The sequence below is a fragment of the Trachypithecus francoisi genome, unplaced genomic scaffold (genome assembly GCF_009764315.1).
Source record: "Trachypithecus francoisi isolate TF-2019V2 unplaced genomic scaffold, Tfra_2.0 Lachesis_group12, whole genome shotgun sequence".
Lineage (NCBI taxonomy): Eukaryota > Metazoa > Chordata > Mammalia > Primates > Cercopithecidae > Trachypithecus > Trachypithecus francoisi.
The window spans coordinates 3,543,726-3,570,223 of NW_022681457.1; the positions used below are offsets into that span (position 1 = coordinate 3,543,726).

Here is a 26,498-nt window from a genome sequence, read left to right on the forward strand (position 1 = left end):
GAGTGGGGAGGGGCGGGAAGGGTGCACATCTTGGGGAGGGGAGAGGCACAGTTAGGTGGGACGGCGGGGCTGGAAGGTGCCGCAGCGGGCGGGGGCGGGGAGTAGGAGCGTCGGGAGCAGGCTGGATGGGGCTGCTCGAGGGGAGACGCGCAGCTGGACGTGGGGGGAGCATCTGGGGTGAAGGAGCCCATCTGAGGACGAGGGGCCATGTCTAGAACGAAGATGCACATTGCGGGGAATGGTGGGTGTAACTGGGAGGAGGGGCCCACAGCTGGACTGGGGGCCGCATCTGAGGAGCAGGGGACCACAGGTGAATATTGCTGACACTTCCGAGGAGAACTAGCCACAAGTGGGGCACACACCTGTAGGCGAAGCGTCGATAACTGCATGTGGGGAGTACATCTGGAGATGAGAGCGTCTCAGGGAAGCCCCAGCCACAGCTGCATGTGGCGAGTCATAGGGTCATAATCGGGGGAAGGGGCAACAGCTGCACGCCAGAGACACATCTGGGGAGTGCGGAGCCACAGGTGCATGAAGCATGTGACCGGGTGAGGGGTCCGTGGCCTGGGTGTGGGAGCACATCTGGAGATGGAGCGTCTTTGGAGGGGTTACAGCCAACTGTTGACATATGGAAGGAGGAGTTCCAGATGATTATGAGCGCTAGAGGTTACTCTTGGGTGAGAGACATAGCTGGAAGGGGAGGAGGTTTTAGCTGGAATTTGAGAACACATTTGAGGAGATGTCCACGGCTGAGCTTAGGGGTCATATTTTGGGAGACGGGTTTTCAACTGTACCTAAGGGTCACATCTGCGGAGGAGGAGGCGAGTTGGAATTAGGAATCAAGATGACAGGCTCCAAGTGAACCAGGGATAAGGCGGTGAGAGGAGGCCAAAGATAGGCTGGAGGTTTATATTTATATATTTGGAGAAAAACAGGCACGTCCGACCCTGGGCTACCCACCTCGATAGAGGCACCAACACCGACGGGGCAGGCCGAGAATGGGGTAGATGAGATACCCCGGGTGGAAATGGGTCTGATATCCACCTGTTCTCCTCTCCTCCACGCAGGCCCCCAGGATGGAGCCGCCGGAGCCCCCACCTGGCACGGCTGCGGGGCAGGAGGAGCAAGAGCTGCGGGAGCGGGCCTTCTTCTCGTGGGCCGAGTTCAGCCGCTTCTTCGACGCGTGGTGCCAGCAGCGGCTGGCACTTTTCTTCGTCAAGAGCTCCATGCACCTGGCGCGCTGCCGCTGGGCCAGTGCGCCCCCGCTCTACACACTCATCGACGTGCTCAAGTACAGCTACGTGCGACTCGTCTGCAAGGACGTGCGTGCTCCCAGCCGGCCCGCCGTGGGGTGCGTGAACCTGAGCCGCTGTCCTGCTGGGGGGGAAGGGGAGCACCGGGGGTGGGTGCGGGTGGGAGACGGGCAGAGAACACCCCACCCAGAGATGCAGAGGGAGAGAGGCCAACTGAGATAGCCAAATACACCTTGTAGAGAGGTGGGAGTCAAGGAGGGACATGTACTGAGAGACAGTGAGAAGAGGAGCTAGAGAGATAAAGACACTCACGGAGCAAGAGATGGTGTGGGCTCGACTTACAGACTTTTTTTGGTCTTTTTTCGAGATGGAGTCTCGCTCTGTCGCCCAGGCTTGAGTGCAATGGCGCCATCTTGGCTCACTGCAGCCTCCACCTCCCAGGTTCAAGTGATTCTCCGCCTCAACCTCCTGAGTGGCTAGGACTACAGGCACCTGCCACCATGCCCGGCTAATTTTTGCGTGTTTTTTTGTTTGTTTGTTTTGTTTTGTTTTTTGAGACAGAGTCTTGCTCTGTCACTCAAGCTGGAGTGCAATGGCACAATATCAGCTCACTGCAACCTCCACCTCCCGAGTTCAAGCATTGTTTCTCCTGCCTCAACCTCCTGAGTAGCTGGGATTACAGGTGCACGCCACCACGCCTGGCCAATTTTTGTATTTTTGTAGAGCTGGGGTTTCACCACGTTGCCCAGGCTGGTCTCAAACTCGTGACCTCAGGTGATCTGCCCGCCTCACCTCCCAAAGTGCTGGGATTACAGCCGTGAGCCACTGTGCCTGGCCTGATTTACAGAATTTAATAGAGACTTTGAGAGGCAGAGCATAAAACACACACACCCCAAGAGGAGAAAAAAGTCACCGAAAATTCCAGAAACATGGAGACATGGAGGCAGAGACACCAGAGAGAGCCAGGGAAACAGAAGAGCCAGGTTTTGTACACATGACAAAGACTGGGAGACAGAGACTGGGAGACTGAACTGCAGAGAAGCCACAGGATAAAGAAAAGGATCCATCTATTCAGTGAATAAGGGGCCAGGTCCCATGCTGTGGGCTGGGGATATTCTAGTTGGAGCATTGGAGTTGGGCAAGAGACAAAAATCCCTGCCCTTCTGGTACTTTCTGACTGGACAGGAAGATTGACATTAAAAGAACAAGCTCATAGGTAGTTCCCTACAACTGTGCAATGCTGCAAGGAAGGGCAGGTGAGAAATCCAAGAGAGCCAGAATTATACCCAGGTGGCCAGGGGTATTTTAATGGACTCCAATTTTATTTTATTTATTATTTATTTTTTTGAGACGGGGTCTCACTGTGTTGCCCAGGCTGGAGTGCAGTAGTGTGATCTCAGCTCCCTACAACCTCTGCCTCCTGGATTCAAGGGATTCTCCCACCTCAGCCTCCCAAGTAGCTGGGACTACAGTTGTGTGCCACTACGCCCACCTAATTTTTGTATTTGTAGTAGAGACAGGGTTTCACCATGTTGGCCAGGCTCGTCTGGAACTCCTGACCTCAAGGAGGCCGGGGTGATCCATCCACCTTGGCCTCCCAGAATGCTGGGATTACAGTCATGAGCCACCACACCCAGCCATATTGACCCCAATTTTATTTTATTTTATTCTATTTGAGATGGAGTCTTGCTGTGTCATCTGTGCTGGAGTGCAGTGGCGCACTCTCTGCTCACTGCAACCTCAGCCTCCTGGACTCAAGCAATTCTCCTGCCTTAGCCTCCCGAGGAGCTGGGATTACAGGCATGCGCCGCCACCATGTCTGGCTAATTTTTGTATTTTTAGGGTTTCACCATGTTGCCCAGGCTGCTCTTGAACTCCCGACCTCAGGTGATCCACCTGCCTCGACCTCCCAAAGTGCTGGGATTACAGGCATGAGCCAGTGCCTGGTGTGATCCCAGTCTTAAACTGGGGTTGTTCCCCACACAATGTTAGGTTTCCAGCTTCCATTGGAACACCAGAAGAGGTGAGCCCATGTTTCCACTGGCAGACGGCCACCCCTCTTGGATGGGGCTTTGCTGCCCAGGTTTGCCCCAAACCCTGCCACTCTCTGCTGCCTCATGCCTAGCGCTGTCATTTGCTTGTTTTGCCTGCCTGGCCCCAGTAGGTGTGTGAGTTTGAGACCCTTGGTTGGGGCGCTGTAGACAAGAGCAGAGTGCTTAAGAACACGGGCTCTGCCTTCAGGCTGCCTGAGATGTGCTCCACGACTTCCTGGATGGGTGACTTTGGGCAATGGACCTTCACATCTTCAAGCCTCAGTTTTCTCATCTCTGAAATGGGGTTATGATACCCGCTTCATGGGGCCATTGTGAGGATACCGTGAGATCATACATGAGAAAAATGCATAACCCTGGTGCCTGGAACATGGGGTGGCTGGTTAAGTGATAGCTGTTACGGGATTCAAGAGCATGAATCCTGGGCCATTGCATTGCTGATACTTGGTGGATGCTGTTGAGCAAGTGACTGCACCTTTCTGTGGCCTCAGTTTCCTCATGTGGAAAATGGGGGACATAATAGTGTCTATCTCATAGGTAAATTATTCAGAGAGACGTCCAGCACGGAGTAAGCACACTCTAACAGCTCTTTCACTGGTAGTTATTTATTTATTTTTTATTTTTTTTTTTTTTATTTTTTTTTTTGAGACGGAGTCTCGCTCTGTCGCCCAGGCTGGAGTGCAGTGGCCGGATCTCAGCTCACTGCAAGCTCTGCCTCCCGGGTTTACGCCATTCTCCTGCCTCAGCCTCCCGAGTAGCTGGGACTACAGGCGCCCGCCACCTCGCCTGGCTAGTTTTTTGTATTTTTTAGTAGAGACGGGGTTTCACCGTGTTAGCCAGGATGGTCTCGATCTCCGGACCTCGTGATCCGCCCGTCTCGGCCTCCCAAAGTGCTGGGATCACAGGCTTGAGCCACCGCGCCCGGCCGGTAGTTATTTAAATATGCATTGTGAGATACATTCTTGCACCTTTTTTTCTCACTACTTATTCTAGAAGCAGAGACTTGGAGATCTGAAAGCGGAACAGCATCAAACACACACATCACCCAGAAACCTAGAACGTTAGAGCTTGCAAGAAACTCAAAGAAGCTCAGGCCTAATCTGAAACCTATGAACAGAACCCAATCCGATGTAACAAATACTTATTGAGCACCTACGATGTGCATGCTCTTCACTGGACATTTGGAATCCAAGGCTGATCTCGGCCCTTGAACAGCTCAGAACTTAATGCGGTAGACAAGGACCAAAAAAAAAAAAAAATTGTAGATAGTGGCCCATAGTAGTCAGAGCGAGATTGAGGGGGAGATGACAGGAGGATACAAAGGGAATGGTCAGCCCCACCTGAACGTTTACTGAGTGGTTCTGGAAGGCTTCCTGGAAGAGGTGGCCAGTAAGCAGAACCTTGAAGAAATTTGTTGATATGTTTATGTATGTATAGTATTTGAGCTAACAGATGCACTAGGTTTACTATGTGCTGGTACTGTCCCAAGTGCTCTACCAATATCAGAGACAGCCAAGAAGCAGGAGAGACAGGGCTATGGAGGGGGCGAGGACAGGGCCCTGGGTACACTCCTGGGAACGGGTAGATGATGAGATGGTCTCTGAATGGGGAGTGTGGGAGCAGGTGGTTGATGAGCCGGTTCAGGAATGATGTCTTGGACCCGTCACGTCTAGCTCCCCAACTCTCCTGAGCTGCTCAAGGCAGAGCCTCCCCAGTGCCACAGCCCAGGGACAGCCCATGGGCTGAGGTCAGGCTGGAGAAGATAGCGTGTAAGGAAAGGCAGGAAATGAGACTGCAGTGGTGGCAAAGCCTGGACCTGGCAGGGCTGAGTCCAGGGGTTGAGATTTTATCCTGGAGGGTGGTGGGGAGCCCTAGAAGGCTGTGAGTAGGGTCAGTTCTGGCTGGAGGGAGATCCCTCTGGGGCCATGTGGGAGACCATCTTGGGGACAGAGAACGGACACGAAGGAGGAGGCTGGGGCTGCAGGTGCAGGGAACCAGACAAGAACTTTCTTCCTGGCCACTCCTTCCCCCTTGCCAGAGGTTGCACAGTGACTCTCTCGAAGTCACCACTGCTGCAGCTTCAGCTCTCCAGCTCCAGTTCCTCCCCTGTCCCTCTCTCTCAGCACTTCCCTCCATAGAACAGAATTGCTCAGCCTTTCTCAATACACACCAGCCTTTGAAAACACAAAGATCCTGAAAACCTGAAAGATCAAGAATAAATGAGTAGCTGGGTGCGGTGGCTCACGCCTATAATCCCAACACTTTGGGAGGCCAAGGTGGGCAGATCACTTGAGGTCAGGAGTTTGAGGCCAGCCTGGCCAACAGGGTGAAACCCCGTCTGTGCTAAAAATACAAAAATTAGCCAGGCATGATGGTGGGTGCCTGTAATCCCAGCTACTCGGGAGGCTGAGGCAGGAGAATCACTTGAGCCCGGGAGGCGAAGTTGGCAGTGAGCTAAGATCGTGCCACTGCACGCTAGCCTGGATGACAGAGCGAGACTCTGTCTCAAAAAAATGAGTAAATGGGTAAGTGGAAGGCAAAACAAAGCCAAGCAATAGGTCCTTGAAAAAAAGTTTTGAAAATAGCAGCTACTATTTCTGCATTGTTTACTATGCACTAGTCCCTTTTCTAACCCCTTTATGTAATTTAATCCTCTTATTTAACCCTCTCAACAAGACTGAGACCCTAGTGTTACTATTAGCCCCACTTTCCAGGTGAGAAAACTGAGGCACAGAATACTTAAAAGACTGTTCCCAGGATAACACAGCTGCTAAGAAGGAAAACTAGAGTCTGGACCGTCATTCTGGTTACTAAGCCCATGCTTTTAATGACCACCCTCCCGCCTTTGTTTCTCACTTTCTCTTTCTCTCTCCTCCCCTCATCTTTATTTCAATCATTCAACCCTCAGTGTGAGGGTTGACTGTTGCCATGGGTCCTCTAAAGATGTGTTGGTTCTGGGCACCAGCCTATCTGTCCCTTCACCCAAGAGGCTTTTGGGAGCCCCTGCAATGTGCAAGGTGGTGTTTTTAGATGCTAGGATTTCTGTGGGGTGTGTACATTACAGATGGACATAAATAAAAATCTCGGCCAGGCACGGTGGCTCACACCTGTAATCCTAGCACTTTGGGAGGCTGAGGCGGATGGAATGCCTGAGTTCAGGAGTTTGAGACCAGCCTGGGCAACATGGTGAAACTCCATCTCTACTAAAATAAAAATTAAAAAAAAAAAAATTAGCCAGGCGTGGTGGCGCGCACCTGCAGTCCCAACTACTCAGGAGGCTGAGGCAGGAGAATTGCTTGAACCAGGGAGGTGGAGGTTGCAGTGAGCCGAGATTGCGCCACTGCACTCCAGCCTGGGGACAGATTGAGGCTCCGTCTCCAATAAATAAATAAATAAATAAATAAAATAAAATAAAATAAAATAAAATCCCTACATGTGATAGACTCTTCCCTAGCCTGGATATGGTCAGGGAAGACTTCCTGGAGGAGGCGATGCTAGCTGTGAGGCCTGAAGGATGAGTAGGAGTTGACTAGGTGAAAAGGGAAAGGAATGTTTTATGAAGGATGGAAGAGCTTACGATAGGTTGTGGAAATGGAAAAAAAAGTGGATGGGTAGGACTTGATGATGGATGGTTTTGGTGGAATGGAGACCATATCCCAGAGTAGGTGTGCCAGGGTTTGTAGATTACATAGTCATTGAATCATCACACACTTACTGAACACCTCCAGACACCAGGTACTATTCTAGGTGCTGATGATACAGAGATAAACAGACAAAAATTCTTATCCATGTGGAATTTGCATTTAGCGGGAGATGACATTATTCCTCCGGATAGGTGGAGAGATTGCAAAAAGGGTGTGTTGGAGCACCAGTAGGTGGTTATGTGAGGTTCTGGGTCCCTGCAGAGGAGATGCACTGTTCTCTGGCAAGATATATGGCTTCACAGAAGAGGTGACCTAGGTGGGGCAAGGGGCTGTTCTAGGGCCTGAAACACCTAGGCTGAAGGAAGTCAGACCAAGGGTTTCACAAAAGCCCATTAATTATTCTAGAAAAATGAACCGGGTAACATTCCATGAACTTGCAGTCTTGACAGATCAAACATGGCTTCACATTGGAATTTTCTTTGCTTCTATCTGATACCACGTGGTGGCAGTAGGTTTATTTTATTGATGTTTATTTGCACATTGAATAATTTTCTAAATTTGCATTTTGTTACTTTATTTATTTATTTTTTGAGATGGAGTCTCACTCTTGTCCCCCAGGCTGGAGTGCAGTAGCACAGTCTCAACTCACTACAACCTCCACCTCCCAGGTTCAAGTGATTCTCCTGCCTCAGCCTCCTGAGTAGGGGGGATTACAGGCACCCGCCACCACGCTCAGCTAATTTTTGTATTTTTAGTAGAGACGGGGTTTCACCATGTTGGCCAGACTGGTCTTGAACTCCTGACCTCAGGTGATACGCCCGCCTCGGCCTCCCGAAGTGCTGGGATTACGGGCGTGAGCCACTGTGCCCAGCCTTGTTACTTTAAATAAGGCATAAAGTCTCGGACTCTGTATTTTGATTTTTAAAATCTAGCAGGCTTCTGGGTTTTTCTTTACCTCGTGCATGTAGGAAAAAAGGAGTGTGTCAAGGGTGCTCTTCTGGTTTGACAAAGAAAATTTGTAAGCATTTATACTGGTGGATTTAAGCATTTCTCTGGGTGGATCCTGGGGAGAATCACCCAGTTGGGGGGCCATTTGGAAAAAACACAGGAGGGTTTTGTGGGGTGTGCTACTGGGGTATTTACTACCTGGGAGCCAGGGTTTCTTAACTACATGCCAGGCCCTGGGCAGTCTGTGTTACAAGGGTCAGCAAACTAGGAAGCCCTTGGACCAATTCCAACCTGCAACCTTTTTTTTTTTTTTTTTTTTGAGACAGAGTCTCGCTCTGTCACCCAGGCTGGAGTGCAGTGGCACAATCTCAGCTCACTGCAACCTCCACCTCCCAGGTTCAAGCGATTCTCCTACCTCAGCCTCCTGAGTAGCTGGGACTATGGGTGTGTGTCACCACAACTACCTAATTTTTGTATTTTTAGTAGAGACGGGGTTTCACCACGTTGGTCAGGCTGGTCTTGAACTCTTGACCTCATGATCTGACCATCTCGGCCTCCCAAAGTGCTGGGATTACAGGCGTGAACCACCACACCCAGCCTGTAACGTATTTTTATAAATGAAGTTTTATTGGAACATAGCCATGCCTGGTCATTTACATATTGTCTATGGCTTCGTTTGCAATATAGCAACAGAATATGTTAAACATTTACTGCCTGGCCCTTTGCAGAAAATGTGTGACAGCCCCTGCTGTATAAACATAAAATCTGCCAAAAAATGCTGATATTACCTCACATGGAGAAACACGGAACCCTCTTCAGAAATCAGATAGCAATTTAAATACTATTATCAGAGAAATACACTCTGATTTTTTTTTCTATTCTCTTTTATTTTCTTTTTTGAGACAGGGTCTTGCTCTGTTGCCCAGCCTAGAATACAGTGGTGCCATCATAGCTCACCGTAACCTCGGTCTCCCAGGCTCAAGTGATCCTCTTGCCTCAGCCTCCCGGAATAGCTGGGACTATGGGTGTGGGCCACTATGCCTGGCTGGTTTTTTATGTTTTCATTTTTTGTAGAGAAGGGCTCTTGCTATGTCGCCCAGGCTGGTCTCGAACCCCTGGACCCAAGTGAAGTAATCCTCCTGCTTCAGCCTCCCAAAGTGCTAGGATGACAGGTGCTAGCCACTGCACCCGGCCCTATTTCATTTGCTACAGTGCTGGTTGCAACTCCCTATGTTAATTTCATGTAATGGGAACCAGTGTCCTAAGCAAACTCTTGCTCACACACATAAAGAGATGTGTAAGAGAGTGTTGTATCACACACTGGGGTGAGTGAAGCGTCATTCGTAAAAGAGGAGAACTGGAAACACCGTCATAGATGGCAGAGTCGTGGAGTGGAACACTGGGCAGCAGTAAAAGGAATGAAACTGAACAGTTTTCAAAATCCAAGTGAAAAGCCAGCTGGAAAGGCATCTATAGGCCAGGATGCTTGTCTTAGTCGCAAATAAATTACCACCAACATGGTGGCTTCACACAATACCAATTTATTATCTCGCAGTTCTGGAGGTCAGAAGGCCAATATAGGTCTCTGGGCTAAAATCAAGGCATTGGCAGTGCTGTGTTCCTTCTGGAGGCTCTAAGGAGAATCTCCTTCCTTACCTTTCCAACTTCTAGAGGCCGCCCATGCTCTTTGGATGGGAGCCTCTTCCTCCTTTTTTTTTTTTTTTTTTTTTTTTTGAGATGGAGTTTCGCTCTCATTGCCCAGGCTGGAGTGCAGTGGTGAGATCTTAGCTCTCCACGTCCTGGGTTCAAGCGATTCTCCTGCCTCAGCCTCCCAATTGCTGGGATTACAGGTGTGCGCTACCATGCCTGGCTAATTTTGTATTTTTAGTAGAGACAGGGTTTCTCCATGTTGGTTGAGGTGGTCTCGAATTCCTGACCTCAGGTGATCCGCCCACCTTGGCTTCCCAAAGTGCTGGGATTACAGGCATGAGCCACCGTGCCTGGCCATACTTCCAATTTTAAAAAAGAGGTAGGGGTCTCACTATGTTGCCCAGGCTGAACTCCAGTGATCCTCCCAGCTCAGCCTCCTGAGTAACAGGGACTATAAGCAAGTGCCACTATGCCTGGCTCTTCCTCCATTTTTAAAGCCAGAAGGGTAGCATCTTTCAATCTTTCTCTGACTTTGATCGTCTTACTTCCCTCCTTCCCTTATAAGAACCTTTGTAGTGACATTTGGGCCTACCTGGATAATCCACTCTCCCCATCTCAAGACCCTTAATTTCATCACACCCGCAAAGGTCCTCTTGCCATGGAAGGCAGTGTATGTACAGTTCCAGTGACTATGATGTGAACATTTTGGGTAGCCATGATTCTTCCTACCACAATGCTCAGACACAAAGAGTTTTCTTTTTTTCTTTCTTTCTTTTTTTTTTTTTTCTGAGCCAAGGTCTTGCTCTGTCACCCAGGCTGGAGTGCAGTGGTGCAATCTCGGCTTACTGCAACCTCTGCCTACCGGGTTAAAGCCATTCTCCTTCCTCAGCCTCCCAAGTAGCTGGAATTACAGGTATAATCCCATTAGCCTATTATTCACCACCACACCTGGCTAATTTTCTTTTTGTTTTTTGGTTTTTGGTTTTTGGTTTTTTTTTCTTAGTAGAGACAGGGTTTCACTATGTTGGCCAGGCTGGTTTTGAACTCCTGACCTCAGGTGATCTGTTCCCCCTCAGCCTCCCAAAATGCTGGGATTACAGGCATGAGCCACCATGCCCGGCCAAAACAAAGTTTTTTCTAAGTAGACTTTTAAAAAATGTAACACACATCCAGAAAAGTATACACATCATACATGTGCAACTGAATGAATTTTCCCAAAATAAAATTCAGAGGTAACCAGCACCCAGAACAAGAAACAGAATATGTCCAGTCCCAAGAAACCTCCTGGTGCCCCCTCACAGGGTTAACCACTTAAGGGTAACCACTATCTAGCCTCCTAACAGCAGAGGTTAACTTTGCCTGCTGTTGAACTTTATATAAATGGGAATCATATCATCATTTCTCTTTTATGTCTGGCTTCTTTCACTTGGTAGGTTTATGAGATTCATCCATGTTGTTGGAGGTTGCAATGGTGTGTTCACTCTTGGTGCTGATTAGCATTTTACTTTAGGAATATACCACAACGTATTTTCTCATTCTATTGTTGGATATTTAGGTTTCAAGTATTTGTCAAATATACATAGTGCTGCTGTGAACATTCTCGTACACATCTTTAGAGGCCCATTTATCTTGAGTGGCACCACTGGGTCACAGGAGAGGCATAAAATCTTTTAGTAGATACTGCCATGCAGTTTTCCAAAGTGCTTGTGCCATTTCACATTCCCATCAGTGGTGAGTGAGAGTTCCAGTTGCTCCACGTCCTCATCAACACTTGATGTTATCAGTCTCTTTTGTCTGACCATTCTGCTGATGTGTAGTGTCATTTCCTTAGGATTTTAATTTGTTATGTCCTTGATGACTAATGAGTTTGAGTCCTTCTTCACATATACAATGCTTTTAAAACAGAGAAACGTACCTCCCATTGTTTGTGGGTATATAAAAATATACATGGAATGCTAATAGATAATTTTGATAGTGGCTGCCTCTGGAGACAGAGTGAAGGAGGAGAATTTGTTAGGGCAGCGTTCACAGAAGGCCTCAACTTTCGATGTTATTGCTAAACCAGAAGCAGATACAGGACTATCCGAAATTTTTTATTTCTATGAAAAGTTAAGGTAAATACAATAAAACATTCATTCACTTTTGACAGAACTGAGGGTGGCAGGTATAGAATTTTAGAACACTTACTGCTTGCCATATTCCAGACACCATGTAGTGCTTTACTTATATTAACTCTTTTCATGCTCACGATGATCCTATGAGGAAGGTATGATGAGTAGGACCTCCCTTTTAACCTATGAGGAAACTGAGGCATAGAGACTTGAAGTGACTTGCCCCAGGTCACACAGCTGGCATATTCTTAAGGCCCTCTTCTCTATGCCTGAAACAATTCTTAGTTTAAAAAAAAAAAAAAAAAAAGTTGAGTGGAAAGGAAGAAGAGGGCAGCAGAGTGATGTGACCAGGGCGGTGGTGGTTCCTCCCACAGGCCCCCCCAGCCCGGCTGCCCCGCCTTCATCATCGTCAAGCTGAGCCCGCTGCGGGACCGCCTCGTGGTGACGGAGTGCCAGTTGACCCACTCGCACCCGGCCTGCCCGCTGGAGTTCGCCTACTACTTCCGCCCGGGCCACCTGCTGGCCAACGCCTGCCTGCCGGTGCGCACCACCAACAAGATCTCCAAGCAGTTCGTGGCCCCAGCCGACGTGCGCCGCCTGCTCTCCTACTGCAAGGGCCGCGACCACGGCGTCTTGGACGCCCTGCACGTGCTCGAGGGCCTCTTCCGCACGGACCCCGAGGCCAAGGTGGGGTCTCGGGAGAGGCAGGAGGGGGGCGGGGGCGGGGGAGAGCCACGCTGAAGACTTGTGGGTCATTCATTCCTTCATCCGCCCTCTCATCCCTTCACTCCTTTCCTCCATTCATCCGTTCATTCATTCAGTAAGTACTTAGGGAGGCACTGGGGATGCAGCAGCAAAGGAGACCCACCTGATCTCTCTCTGCAGCTAGCTCACCTTCTAGTGTAGTGCTGCCCAGTAGAACTTTCTTCCAGGATGGAAAGGTTCTGTGATTCTGCACCCCCAGCCACACGTGGCTATTGAGCACTTGAAATGTGTCCAGTACACTGAGGGACTGAATTAATTAATCAATTAATTTTTTTTTTTTTTTTTTTTTGAGAGGGAGTCTGGCTCTGCCGCCCAGGCTGGAGTGCAGTGGCCGGATCTCAGCTCACTGCAAGCCCCGCCTCCCGGGTTCACGCCATTCTCCTGCCTCAGCCTCCCGAGTAGCTGGGACTACAGGCGCCCGCCACGTCGCCTGGCTAGTTTTTTGTATTTTTTAGTAGAGATGGGGTTTCACCGTGTTAGCCAGGATGGTCTCGATCTCCTGACCTTGTGATCCGCCCGTCTCAGCCTCCCAAAGTGCTGGGATTACAGGCTTGAGCCACCGCGCCCGGCCAATCAATTAATTTTTTTGAGACGGAGTCTCACTCTGGAGTACTCTATTGCCCAGGCTGGAGTGCAGTGGCATGATCTCAGCTCACTGCAACTTCCACCTCCCGGGTTCAAGCAATTCTTCTGCCTCAACCTTCTGAGTACCTGGAACTACAGGCCATGCCACCACGCTGGCTAATTTTTTGTATTTTTAGTAGATACGGGGTTTCACCGTGTTAGCCAGGATGGTCTCGATCTCCTGACCTCGTGATCCACCTGCCTCGGCCTCCCAAAGTGCTGGGATTACAGGCAAGAGCCACCGCGCCCGGCCTGAATTTATTCTAACTCATTAAAATGTAAATAGCCACCTTTGGCTATTGGCTGCCTTGCAGAGGTAACTGCCAGAATGCCGCTGCAGTTCTGGCGGGAGAAACCAACAACCAACAAACACATCCAAATGTGATGTAACATCACTAGAGGCTGGGTGCTAGCAAGAAGAGGAGCCACAGTGATGACAAGTGCTATGTACATTTTTTAAAAAAAAAAAATTTTTTTTTTGAGACAGGATCTCACTGTCACCCAGGCCGAGTGCAGTGTGGCAATCACAGCTCACTGCACCCTCAATGTCCCAAGCTCAAGCAATCCTCTCACCTCATTCTCCCGAGTAGCTGGGACAACAGGCATGCCCCATCACACCCAGCTAATTTTTTTTAGTTTTTGTAGAGATGTTGCGGGGGGGGGGGTCTCCCTATGTTGCCTAGGCTAGTCTCGAACTCCTGGACTCAAGCGATCCTCTTGCTTTGGCCACCCAAAGTGCTGGGATTATAGGAATGAGCCACCACGCCAGGCCTATTTAAATTAAAAAAAAAAAAAAAATTGAATTACACAAATAGAAAATGCACAAATGATAAATATTTAGTTTGGTAAATGTTCACAAGGGGAGAATACACTCGAACCCCCCACGCAGATGGAGAATTAGAAGAAGGAAGAGTGCTATGTCCTGTGTCCTGTGATGTGATGGAGCAATAAGTATTATAAAGGAGAAAAAGGCCAGGGCCTGGAGTGGGACAGTTCTAAGGGTGCTGTTTGAATTGGTCAGGGAAGGTCTCTTTAAGCAAATGATGGTGAAGCAGAGGAGATGGAACAGAGGCAAGGGACCCTCATTCTGTCATCAGAGGGAAGAGAGTTCCAGGCAGAGGGAACAGCCAGTGCAAAGGCCCAGAGGCACAAGCAAGCTTGTGTTGGATGAACAATGAGGATGGCTGCTGCTCCATAAGGGATCTCTGCGGTTTTAATCCAACATCAAGTTTGGGGTGAACTTGAAGTTGAAAAAGGAAAGAAAGATGAGAAAGTGGTAAAAGAACTGGTTTCTCCTCCTGGCTGTGCCTTTGTCTCCCTTGGGTGTGGAAGAGGTCCCAAGGCAGAGTGAAGTCGAGATTCAGCTCTGGCACACTCTTCCTGTCTTCATCTCATGCCCAGTAAGAAGCCCCGATTCAAGCCACCAGCCCAAGCCCAGGCCTCTGTCCCGACATAATAATCATTTTAGCTAATGTTTATCAAGCACTTACTATATGCCAGGCACTACCCTAAGTGCTTTACATACTATAACTCATTTTAATCTCACCTGAGCCCTATGAAGAAATACTCTACCATTCTCATCTCCATTTTACAGATAAGGAAACTGAAGCACAGAGAAGTCAAGTAACTGACTCAAAGTCACACAGCTATTTAGTGACAGAGCTGGGCTTCGGACCCACACAGCCAGGATCCAGACCCATGGCCTTCACTGTGGGGACAAACACACATGCATTTCCCACTCCTCTAGTCTTTACTGACCTAGTAACTCTCATCCACTGCCCACCATTACATACGTAAGCCTCAGGTGTTCTTCCCTGAAACCGCCCTCTGCAGGATTGTTCCTGTGCAAAGCAGCTCATTCATAAATCAGAGCCTTCCCTGGAAGGGGAATTGTCTTTTCATTTTGAAGTCTGTCTTGGAATCTAGGCTAAACCAAGGTTGGCTCCTGGGTCTGTGTGTTGGCCTGCCTTAATACTTTTTTTTTTTTGAGACAGAGTTTTGCTCTTGTTGCCCAGGCTGGAGTGCAATGGCGCGATCTTGGCTCACCGCACCTTCCGCCTCCTGGGTTTAAGCGATTCTCCTGCCTCAGCCTCCCGAGTAGCTGGGATTACAGGCATGTACCACCATGCCTGGATAATTTTTGTATTTTTAGTAGAGACGAGGTTTCTCCATGTTGGTCAGGCTGGTCTTGAACTCCTGACCTCAGGTGATCCACCCACCTCAGCCTCCCAAAGTGCTGGGGTTACAGGCATGAGCCACCGTGCCCAGCCACTTAATACTCTTAAAAGAAAGGAGGAAGAAGTTCTAGGACAGGAGAGACAGATTAGTGAAGCAACATTTAAATATTTACTTTTTGAATATGTTATACATTCACATGGTTCTAAAAAGGTTATATGGTGAAAAGTCTTTTTGTCACATCCTGTCCCCCAGGTTCCGTCCCCTCCAGAGTTATTAGCAGCTTATAAATCATATCTAGCTTTCTATCCTATGGACCAGCACTGCCCAGTGGATCTTTCTACAATGATAGAAATGTTCCTTATCCAGGCTGGGCATGGTGACTCACACCTGTAATCCTAGCACTCTGGGACTCTGAGGCAGGTGGATCACCTAGAGTCAGGAGTTCAAGACCAGCCTGGCCAACATGGCAAAACCTGGTCTCTACTAAAAATTCAAAATTAGCCAGGCATGGTGGCAGGTGCCTGTAATCTCAGCTACTCGGGAGGCTGAGGCACACGAATTGCTGGAACCCAGGAGGCAGAGGTTGCAGTGAGCTGAGATTACGCCACTGCACTCTGGCCGAGGTAACAGAGTGAGACTCTTGTCTAAAAAGAAAGAAAGAAAATGGTTCTTATCTGTACTGTCCAATACAGAGGCCACTGGCCACACATGGCTATAGAATACTTAATGAGGCCAGTATGACTGAGGAACTGAATTTGTCATATAATTTACTGAAATGTAAACAACCTAATGTGGCTAATTGGACACACAGGTCTGGATTGGACAGCACAGGTCTGTACATATAAAGGTCAATTTGCATGTCTGTATTTTTAACTTTATTTCCTCTTTCTGTCCTCCCATCCCCCACCCCCAGCAAGGCAGCCAGTCACCCAGGCCAACTGTTTGTATACACACTGTTTGTTTGGTTTTGGGGTTTTTTTTTTTTTTTTTTTTTTTGAGATAGGATTTCACTCCTGTCACCCAGGCTGGAGTGCAGTGGCACGCTATTGGCTCACTACAACCTCCACCTCCTGGGCTCAAGTGATTCTCCTGCCTCAGCCTCCTGAGTAACTGGGACTACAGGCGTGCACCACCAAGCCTGGCTAATTTTTGTATTTTTAGCAGAGACAAGGTTTCGCTGTGTTAGCCAAGCTGGTCTCAAACTCCTGACCTCAAGTGATCCACTCACCTTGGCCTCCCAAAGTGCTGGGATTACAGGCGTGGGCCACCGCACCCACCCAAACTGTACACACTGTTTTGCATCTTGCTTTATACGTTGGGGAGTGCCAGATGTCACCATCTTTTGTTCTTCTTCTGGGGCTGGTCAAATCCCCCTAAGAAAACTCCTCCGGCCTCCTGGCGGGGGGTGAAGGCCAGGCTGCCAAGGCCAGGCTGCCAGCTTCTGGGAGCCACCCGGGCAGAGGCAGGGAGCTGTCAGGCATTCAGCCAGCAAGACTCACTCAGTCCCTACTTGGGATTCAGAATCCCCCTCCCTCATCTTCAGATGGGCCAGATGTCCCCAAAGCCAGCGGCCCCTTTGTGTTTTGCCCTGTCTACAGAATAAACCCCCATAACTGGGAATGGAGGAAGAGTAAGGGGAGAGGGGAAATGGGATTTGGAGATCTAGCTGCTGCTGAAACAGCCCTCAGTTCATCTTTATTTTGCCTTCCGCAAAACTGGCCTGGTGTTGCCAACTCCTTTTGAGGACTTCGCTACTGGTTCTCAGCATCCCCCAGTTGCTGGCTTAGGATTCATGGGTTTTGGGGGTGGGGTGGAATTAGCATGTCCAGCTGCTTTCCAGTTTCCAAAGTTCTATCCCTGTCATATTGCCTGTCTTTAAAAAAAAAAAAAAAAAAGCCATTTTAAAAATAGATGTACTTGAGGTTCAAGAGGGAGTGAAACTAGAGCGGTGTTCAATGCATCACTTTTACAGAGAAGTTTCACCTTTTTTTTTCACTTATAAAATCTACTGAAAGAGTTATATATTATTAATATGTTAATAATACAATAGTAATATAATATAACATAATAGATAACACAATATTAATATTATAATATGTTACTCATAATATGTAATACTAATAATATAAAAGGTGCAATGGCTCACACCTGTAATCTCAGCACCTTGGGAGGCCGAAGTGAGAGGATCACTTGAGCCCCGGAGTTCAAGACCAGCCTGCCCAACATAACGAGCCCCGTCTCTACAAAAAAATGAAAAAATTAGCCAGGCATGGTGGCGGGCACCTGTAGTCCCAGCGACTCGGGAGGCTGAGGCAGGAGAACGGTGTGAACCCGGGAGGCGGAGCTTGCAGCGGGCCGAGATCGGATTGCGCCACTGTACTCCAGCCTGGGCGGCAGAGCGAGACTCTGTCTCAAAAAAAAAAAAAAAAAAAAGAATACTTGATGGGAAGCTGGTATGATCTCAGTGGAGGGCAATTTAGCAATATCTAGCTATCAAAATGACAAGAACACTCACCCTTAGGCCCACAATCCCACGACTGGTGATTTATCCTGCAGATGTAGTTGCACAGCTGTGGAAGGACAAGGTTACTTACAAGGTTGATCATTGTTATTTGTGAAAGCAACAGATTAGAAACAACCCAGACTCCAATGGGTAACGGTTACATCACCTGTGGTATGTCCATCCATGGATTACTACACAGCACTAAAAAAGAATGAGAACTTTGGGAAGCCAAGGTGTGCCAATCACAAGGCCAGCAGATCAAGACCATCCTGGCTAACACGGTGAAACCCCGTCTCTACTAAAAATACAAAAAATTAGCTGGACATGGTGGCAGGCACCTGTAGTCCCAGCTAATCAGGAGGCTGAGGCAGGAGAATGGGGTGAACCGGGGAGGGGTGGCTTGCAGTGAGCCGAGATTGCACCACTGCACTCCAGCCTGGGCGACAGAGCGAGACTCTGTCCTAAAAAATAAATAAATAATAATAATAATAATGAGAACATGTCTAGGAACTATTTTGAAAGATCTCTCAAACACATTTTTAAGTTAAAAAAGCAAAATGCAAAACTGTACATAATATGCTGTATTATCTATAAAATAGAGGAAATCAGAATTATAGGTGTGCTTACTTGTATTCATATAAAGAAACTCTAGAAGAATACCAAGAACTGTGAATGGCGGTAGAATAGTGAATGGAAACAGACTGATTAGACCAAACAGGTGGGAGTAAGGCCTTTGACATATCGCTTTACATTATTTGACTTTTGGACCATGTGGATGTCGGCATATTCAAATAATTCTTAAAAAGAAGGTAAAAAATAGAGCTGGGCACAGTGGCTCACACCTGTAATCCCAGCATTTTGGGAGGCTGAGGTGGGTGGATCACCTGAGGTCAGGAGTTTGAGACCAGCTTGGCCAGCATGGTGAAACCTCGTCTCTACAAATACATGCTGGTGGGTGCCTGTAGTCCCAGCTACTCGGGAGACTGAGGCAGAAGAATGACTTAAACCTGGGGGGGCGGAGGTTGCAGTGAGCCAAGATCACACCACTGCACTCCAGCCTGAGTGACAGATTGAGACTCCATCTCAAAAAAAAAAAAAAAAAGGAAAGAAAGAAAAATAGGCAATAGTCCCAGCACACTAAACGCATTTGTTTCTCTCCTCAAAGGACAAATTAGAGGGTGAGTGATAGAGGGTCTCGAGGCTGTGTGAGTCAGGATGGCCTGGGTTTTGCTGTAATAATGAACAGCCCTCAAATCTCAGTGGCTGAACTCATTGAATTTTATTTCTTGCTCACCTATATGGCCACCATGGGATGTTGGGGGAGTATCTGAGTCATTCTGGGACCCAGGAGGATGGGCATTCATCCCAACGTAATAACCATATCTGGCAGGGGTGGCTGCGAAGGCTTCTCCTTGGATGGGATGCCTCAGCTCCCTCCCACTCACACTTCATTGGCCAAAGCAAGTCACATGACGCTGCTTACCTGCAAGGGGGCAGGGAGGTGCAATGCTCCTCAGTGCCCAGGAGAGGGAGAACTGCAATTTCTTGGCAAGCAGCAACCATAGGGTGCTGTTTCATCAAGGGTCGCCCAAAGCCCTGTCTGAATATGGGGCTCGAGTTTCCCCTGCTCTGTAGTTACACAGGCCTCCTGCAGTTCCGTTTCAGCTTTTCTAGCTTTTCATGGCTTCCAAAGGGAATATTTTCTATGCCATATAGGCTGTTTTTACATCAAGCCATTTTTGGGGTGTTGATTTTGGTGACTTGATTTTATTTATATTGATAGGTGCTGAACGCTTTATGAACGTTCTGGCTGTGCCCATTACTAGCTACGGGACATAGAACAAGTTATGAACAACCTATTTACGCTCTCCAAACCTTATTTCATTTATCTGTAAAATGGGGATAATACTATCTTATAGGGCTGTTGGGGTTGTGTGAGAATGAAGGTACAGTGTGTGTGTGTGTGTGTGTGTGTGTGCGCGCGCGCGCGCGTGTGTGTGTGTGTAGGATGGGAGGAATGGTGCTCAGAGAGTAGAAAGCCCTGCATATGTTCAAATTTAGCTATTATTTTGTTGTTGTTGTTTTTGTTTTTGAGATGGAATCTCTCTGTGTCGACCAGGCTGGAGTGCAGTGGCACAATCTTGGCTCACTGCAGCCTCCGCCTCCCGGGTTCAAGCAGCTCTCCCGTCTCAGCCTCCCAAGTAGCTGGGATTACAGGTGCGCGCCACCATGCCCAGCTACTTTTTGTATTTTTAGTACAGATGAGGCTTCACCATGTTGGTCAGGCTGGTCTTGAACTCCTGACCTCAAGTGATCCACCCACCTCGGCTTCCCAGAGTGCTGGAATTACAGGCGTGAGCCACTGTGCCTGGCCTTAGCTATTATTTTTATTCCTTCAGTTTTTTCTTTGGGGCAGTTTGGTGAATAGTATCGTTCTGATCACATGAAAAAGGGAGGATTTACTCACGTGTCGGAAGAGGTGTGAATGGAAAGTAGTAAGGGCATGGTTTCTGATGTTCATGTTCGTGGAATCTGCCGTCTATGGCAGATGCTTCCCCATGCTACCAATTTGTGTGTCTGAAAGGACACCTGTACTCATTCACATCCTCAAAATCTGTTCCTCCGTGGGTTTTTCCATCTCTGTGAAATGCACTGCCGTCCACTGTGTGCCTAAGCCAGGGCTGTTTGGTCACTTTTTGGAAGGCTGTAGGGTAGAGTGGTCAGGAACAAGAGGCCCTGGACCCAAGCTGTGAGGGCTTAAATCTCAGCTCACCTGGTGTTGCAAATCACATGGGTGACTCCAGGCAAGCAACTGAAGCCCTGTGTGCCTCAGTGTCCTTATCTGAAAAAGGGGGTGATAATCATAGTATCTGTCTTACAGGGATATTGTGAGGATGAAAGATTAATGGCTGGAAACATGCCTGGTGCAGAGAAACTACCTCATGTGTGCTTTGCACACCCAAAGCCTTCTTTTTTATATTTATTTATCCTTGGCCTGCAGGCTGTCTCCTCTCACTCCGTGGTATGTCTCATTTGTTCTCCTCTGTACCTGAGCCAGCACATGGCACATCATATTTTCTCAGTAAATATTGTATTCATGAGCCTGGCCAACATGGTGAAACCCTGTCTCTACTAATAGTACAAAAATTAGCCGGGTGTGGTGGTGGGCACCTGTAATCCCAGCTACCTGGGAGGCTGAGGAGAGAGTATCACTTGAACCCGGGAGGCAGAGGTTGCAATGAGCCAAGATCATGCCACTGCACTCCCCCCCAGGGCGACAGAGTGAGACTCTGTCTCAAAAAAAAAAAAAAAAGTATTCATTTACCTAGCCCCGCCTTCATCGAATGTCACCCTACCCCTTAAAATGCCACCCACACATGTTTTCCCACCCACTGCTTTCCTTTCCAATCATTCCTAATGGTCTGGGTCCACTGGATCCCAGCATCACCACTTGTTAGTGCCACGGCCTCGGGCCAGTTTCTCCTCTGGTATAGCTGGGGGTCCCTAAGACCACCCTCAGTTTCCATGATTCACTAGAAGGAATCATAGAACTCAGAAAAATTGTGATAGTCAAGGCTACAGTTTATTATAGCGGAAGGATACAGAATAAAACCAGCAAAGGGAAGAGCCACATGGGGCGACCCCATCAGTCTCCCTGATTCCTTAATTATCCCGCAGCATCACACAGGGCAGAGGCCAAGAGAGACCAGCATGAGCTGCCGAATGTCCTCTCTCAGTGAAGTCCCGTGGACAGTGCTCAATTCTCCCACCAATGATGTATGACGACAGTGATGTGTTGCCAGCCAGGGACACTTACTTGGGCCTTGGTGTCCAGAGTCGTTATTGGGGTCAGCCATGTAGACTTGTGCTGAATACTGCTGAGAGTTCGAGACAGACAGTAAGAACCGCTGAGATCTGATGCACCCCAGGTGTCCTTCCATGCGTTGGCCAGGAGTGATCTCATTTTAGCCCATCCATGACCCTGTTAAATAGACATCCCCATTTTTCCAGACAAGGAACCAAGGCTCATTGAGGGGAGGTCACTTGCCCGAAGTCCCACAGCTAATAAGAGGCAAATCCAGGAGTCTGATCCTTGAACCTCTGCCCTACAGATGTGGCCTTGGACATGGCTGCACACCCTCGCGTGAGTTCCCTCACTCAGGATGTACTGAGCCATTTTTCCGGGCAGGTACCATTCAAAGCATCACAGATGCTGTTACAGCCAAGGCTACAGTTTATTACAGCAGAAGGATACAGAATAAAATCAGCAAAGGGAAGAGCCACATAGGGCAGAGGCCAAGAGAGACCATCCCAAATGGGAACGTCCCTGTGCTTGTGGGGCTTACATCTTAAGGAGGGCAAGCAGGCAATGGGCAGATCAGCAAATGAAGATATGACTTGCCAAAGGGTGGTAAGTGCTATGGCCAGAAGGAGCCAGAGAGAGATAGGGTTTTTGCTTAGTTGGGAAGGTCAGAGAAGGCCTTGATGACGTGGTGTTTGAACAGAGATGATAATTATGACCACTTTCAGAACACTTACTCTGTGTTGGATAAGTAGTAACAGTAATATTATATGTACCAGGCAATGTTCTAAATGCTTGCCTGCATCTCATCTTTCCAATCACAGAGATGCTTTTATTATCATCACTTTACAAATGAAAGGGAGGTTAGGGAAGTTGGCAGAAAGGCACACAGCCAGGAAGCAGGGTCTCCAAGATCTCAGCCCAGGGATCTTGGCCTCAGAGGCCATGCTTTTCACCATTGTCCTGCCTCTCAGTGCGTGGAGAAAGGAATGTTCAGTTCCTAGAACGGAGAATCAGGGAATATGGAGGTTAGGGAGGAAACTGAGGCACAGAGAGGTTAAATTACCGGGTTCAGAAGTGGTGGGGGTACTCAAAGCTAAACGATCTGCCTCCACAATCGAAGCTCATTACCACTAGACCAGTCATCCTTAACTTAAGCATGCATAGGAGTCCCCTGGAGGGCTTGTCAAACTATATTGCCGGGGCCGCTCCCAGAGTTTCAGGCTCAACAGGTCTGACGTGGCCCAAGAAGGTGCATTTCTGTCAAGGTGCCAGGAACCGATGGTGATGCTGCTGGTCCAGGGCCCACATTTTGAGACCCACTACCTGGACTGCCTCTCAGCACACGGAGGAATGAATAGCCAGCTTCCGGTGGAGGAAACTGAGGCCCAGAGAAGCTAAAAGTGTCATGTGCAAAAAATCACATAGCTGTTAGACTGTGGTACCCGGATCTCAAACCCAGGCAATCCGGCTCCAGTCTGTTTTTAATCATTTCTCTGCACTGCCTCCTGCCGGTCAAAAGAATAAATGCATATGCAGTCAAGAATGAATGGGTTCCCATTTCCGTAGAAGGGGAAACCGAGGTCGGGGAGCTGGGTGGGGAGACCCCAGCATCCTCTGACCTCTTTCCTTGCCTCCCTGCCCCCGCCCGCAGGTGAAGCTGGTGTTCGTGGAAGACCAGGCAGTAGTGGAGACGGTGTTCTTTCTGACGTCGCGCACCAGGGCGCTGCTGCGGCGCTTCCCGCGCATGCTGCTGGTGGACCGGCTGCCGGGACTGCAGGGCGCGCTGGATCTGCTGGCCGTGCTGTGCGTGGACGGCTCGGGCCGTGCGCGCCAGGCTGCCTGCTGCGTGGCACGCCCGGGCACGCCGAGCCTGCTGCGCTTCGCGCTTGCGTCGCTGCTGCAGAGTGCACCAGACGTCAAGGGCCGCGTGCGCTGCCTCACCGCCGGGCCCGAGGTGGCGGCGCAGTTGCCTGCAGTGCGCCAGCTGCTGCCCTGTGCGCGCGTGCAAATCTGCCGCGCACAGGGCCTGGAGACGCTCTTCAGCAAGGCGCAGGAGCTGGGTGGCGCCGGCCGGGAGGACCCGGGCCTGTGGTCGCGCCTGTGCCGCCTGGCTGGCGCGTCGTCGCCCGCTGCCTACGACGAGGCGCTGGCCGAGCTCCACGCCCACGGCCCGGCAGCCTTCGTGGACTACTTCGAGCGCAACTGGGAGCCCCGCCGCGACATGTGGGTCCGCTTCCGCGCCTTCGAGGCGGCCCGAGACCTGGACGCGTGCGCCCTGGTGCGAGGCCATCGCCGGCGACTGCTACGCCGTCTCAGCCCTTCGCGTGGTGTGGCACAGTGTCTTCGCGACCTAGTGGCCATGCAGTGGGCCGACGCGGCCGGGGAGTCGGTGCCCGAGGGGCCCGATGGCGGGGGCCCTTGGCTGGAGGATGAGCCGGGGAGGGGAGCCCAGGTGGAGAATGAGAGGGTGAGGGGCTTGGAGACAGGCGACTGGGGAGGGGCTTCGAAAGAAGGAAGTATTTGCAGGGGGGCCCAAATGGAGAAGGAGTGGGTAAGAGCACTGGAAACCAGAGACTGGGGCGGGGCTCAGCTCGAAGGTGAGAAGGGGAGGGCACTGCAGATCAGAGATTGGAGAGGGGGCCAGTTGGAGAATCAGAAGCCGAGGGGACTGGAAGGAGGTGTCTTGAGAGGGTCGCAGTTGGAGAAAGGGCACCTGAAAGGGCCAGAGATTAGAGACTGGAGGGGGCCCCAGTTGGAGGGTGAGAAAGATTGGGGACTGGAAGGTTATGTCTGGAGGGGGGCCCAATTGGAGGACCAGGCGCTACGAGGATTGGAAGGACATACCTGGAGGGTGGCCCAGTTGGAGGATCGCAGTAGGGCGCTGGAGACCACCGACCTGAGGGGGACCCAGTTTGACTATGAGAGGGTCAGGAGTCTTGAAGGAAGCCCCTGGAGGGGGGCGCAGCTGCACGATGAAAAGGCAGGGGGACTGAGAACTGCAGAATGGAAGGGGCCACAGTCAGAAGTAGAGAAGGGGAGGGGGCTGGAGGTCAGAAACTTGAGAGGGATCCCCTTGGAGAAGTCCCTGGAGTTGGCCCCTGAGAACGGAGACCAAAGGGGACCCCAGTGGGAAGATGAGAGGAGGAGAGGGCCAGAGATTGCAGAGGAGAGGGGAGCGAGGGTGGGAGTCAAAAGAAGAAAGGGCCTGGAGGATATCGTTTTGGTCCAGCTGGGAGACACGAGGGTCACAGGGGTGGAGAATGGAGATGGAGGGGGAGCCGGTCTGTGGGCCCCAGGAGCCGACCTGGACGAGGGATGGAGTGGGGAGACGCGGGAGGGCGGTGTCTAGGGTTGGGGAATGGAGTCGTGTGTGGCACCCCGGTGGGGACTGTATTGGAAGGCAACCCAGAATGGGCAGTGGTGAGGAGCGAACACCTGGCTGCAGGTGACGGCCTGCAGGAAGGAAGCGAAGATGGCCCCAGGGAACCAAAGAGGCTTTGCCGGCCCCCAGGAGAGGAGGAGGTGGACTGGGAACCCCTGGCCAAATTCCGAGCAGCCTGCGGGCCAGAGCTGGCAGACCTGGTGGCTGAGGAGTTGGCCTTTGCTAGGCAGCATGGGACCCGGGGTTTCCACTGGACCGGAGCTGGTTTTGCCCTTAAGGACGGCACCTCGGACTTCTTCCTGGATGGGGCCCTGACACGCTGCAGCTGCTCAATCCATGCCGCCCGCCGTCTGCCCTGCAGACACCTCTTTGCAGCGCGCCTCCTCACTGGGGCAGCCTTATTCCACATGGACCTGCTCAGGGATTGCTGGGGGAGAGCCCCGGAGCCCTGACCCTTCATGCCTCTGCCCACCACCCTCCACCGGGAGGGTCGGAGGGCATTCTTCGATCCCAAAGATAATAGGGCTGAGGCCAAGGAGACCACTCCAGTCCCCCTGGCCACCTCCTGGGTCATCCAGGGACCTCCTCATGGCAGTTTGCCTCTCTGGGTCTAAGGGCAAGCTGACAGTGGTCTCTGAGGTCCTGGAGCCACAGCTAGGGAAGGTGTTGATGGCCAGGGCGGATTCTGAGGGCTTCCCTCTGGAGAGGAAGCATGTGCTGAGAGGTGTAGACAGGGTCAGGCTGGGGCAGAAGGAAGGAAAAGGGCAGAGCTGGGCGGGGAGGGGGAGGAAGCGATGATACGGGGAGTGTCTGGCAAGAGTAGACTGGCCAATCTAGGGAGTGCAGGGGGAGACGGGGAAAGGGAGAAAGTACAGAAGACAGACGAAGGAGAGGAGATAAGTGAGAAAAGATGGAAAGGGGAGCCGGAAGTGGAGGAGAGAGGACAAGAAATGAAGAGACAGAAATGAAGACATGAGGAAAAGCTGGGGGAAGCAGGAGAGGAAGGGACAGGATGTAGGAGAGGGAAAAAAAGTCGGAGATAAGACAAAGGAGATGTGTAGGAGATGGGTAGAGAAGAAATGGAAGGGGCGTGGTTTTGGTTTTTCTCCAAGACCTGGAGACATTGACCCCCTTCGCCTTCTGAAGGGGGGGGGGGCACTGGGGATTGGGAGAGTCTCCAGCAGGGGAGGGGAATTGTTTGGACTATTGTGCTTCAGAATTGGAATAAAACAATCTTATTTTGGTTTCCGTGATGAGTTCTTGGCTTCTGGGGTTGGTTGGGAGTCCCAGATCCAGGGAGCAGTTGAGATGGTCCAGCGTTCCTTCATTCTTTCTACCAACAAGGCCTCCTGGGGCCAGATGGGCAGAGGAGCCTCAATGAATTCATCTCCATTGCAACTCAAGCTTCTTCCTCTATCATCTGGACCAGTACGTCCCAGCGGCAACTTCTTAACATGAGTCAATTCCACCTTCAAATGACTGACTCATGCCAAATGTCCTGGCCACAGAATGGGCATGTGACCCAGTCCTGGTCAACGAGTCTGCGCAGGTTGAGGTGGGAGGCTTCTTTTTTTATTTTTATAT

At 50.2% G+C, this 26,498-nt stretch overlaps 1 protein-coding gene across 1 annotated transcript; it reads left to right on the forward strand.

The window, feature by feature from the left end:
- The first annotated feature begins 37 nt into the window (after positions 1-37).
- On the forward strand, positions 38-26,159 carry ZSWIM9 (zinc finger SWIM-type containing 9). Its single transcript, XM_033223847.1, is given in 5 exon segments — positions 38-310; positions 1,068-1,351; positions 12,032-12,344; positions 23,184-24,807; positions 24,810-26,159. Coding segments are annotated over 5 exon segments (2,850 nt in total). The 5' UTR covers positions 38-238; the 3' UTR covers positions 25,367-26,159.
- The last annotated feature ends 339 nt before the right edge of the window (positions 26,160-26,498 follow it).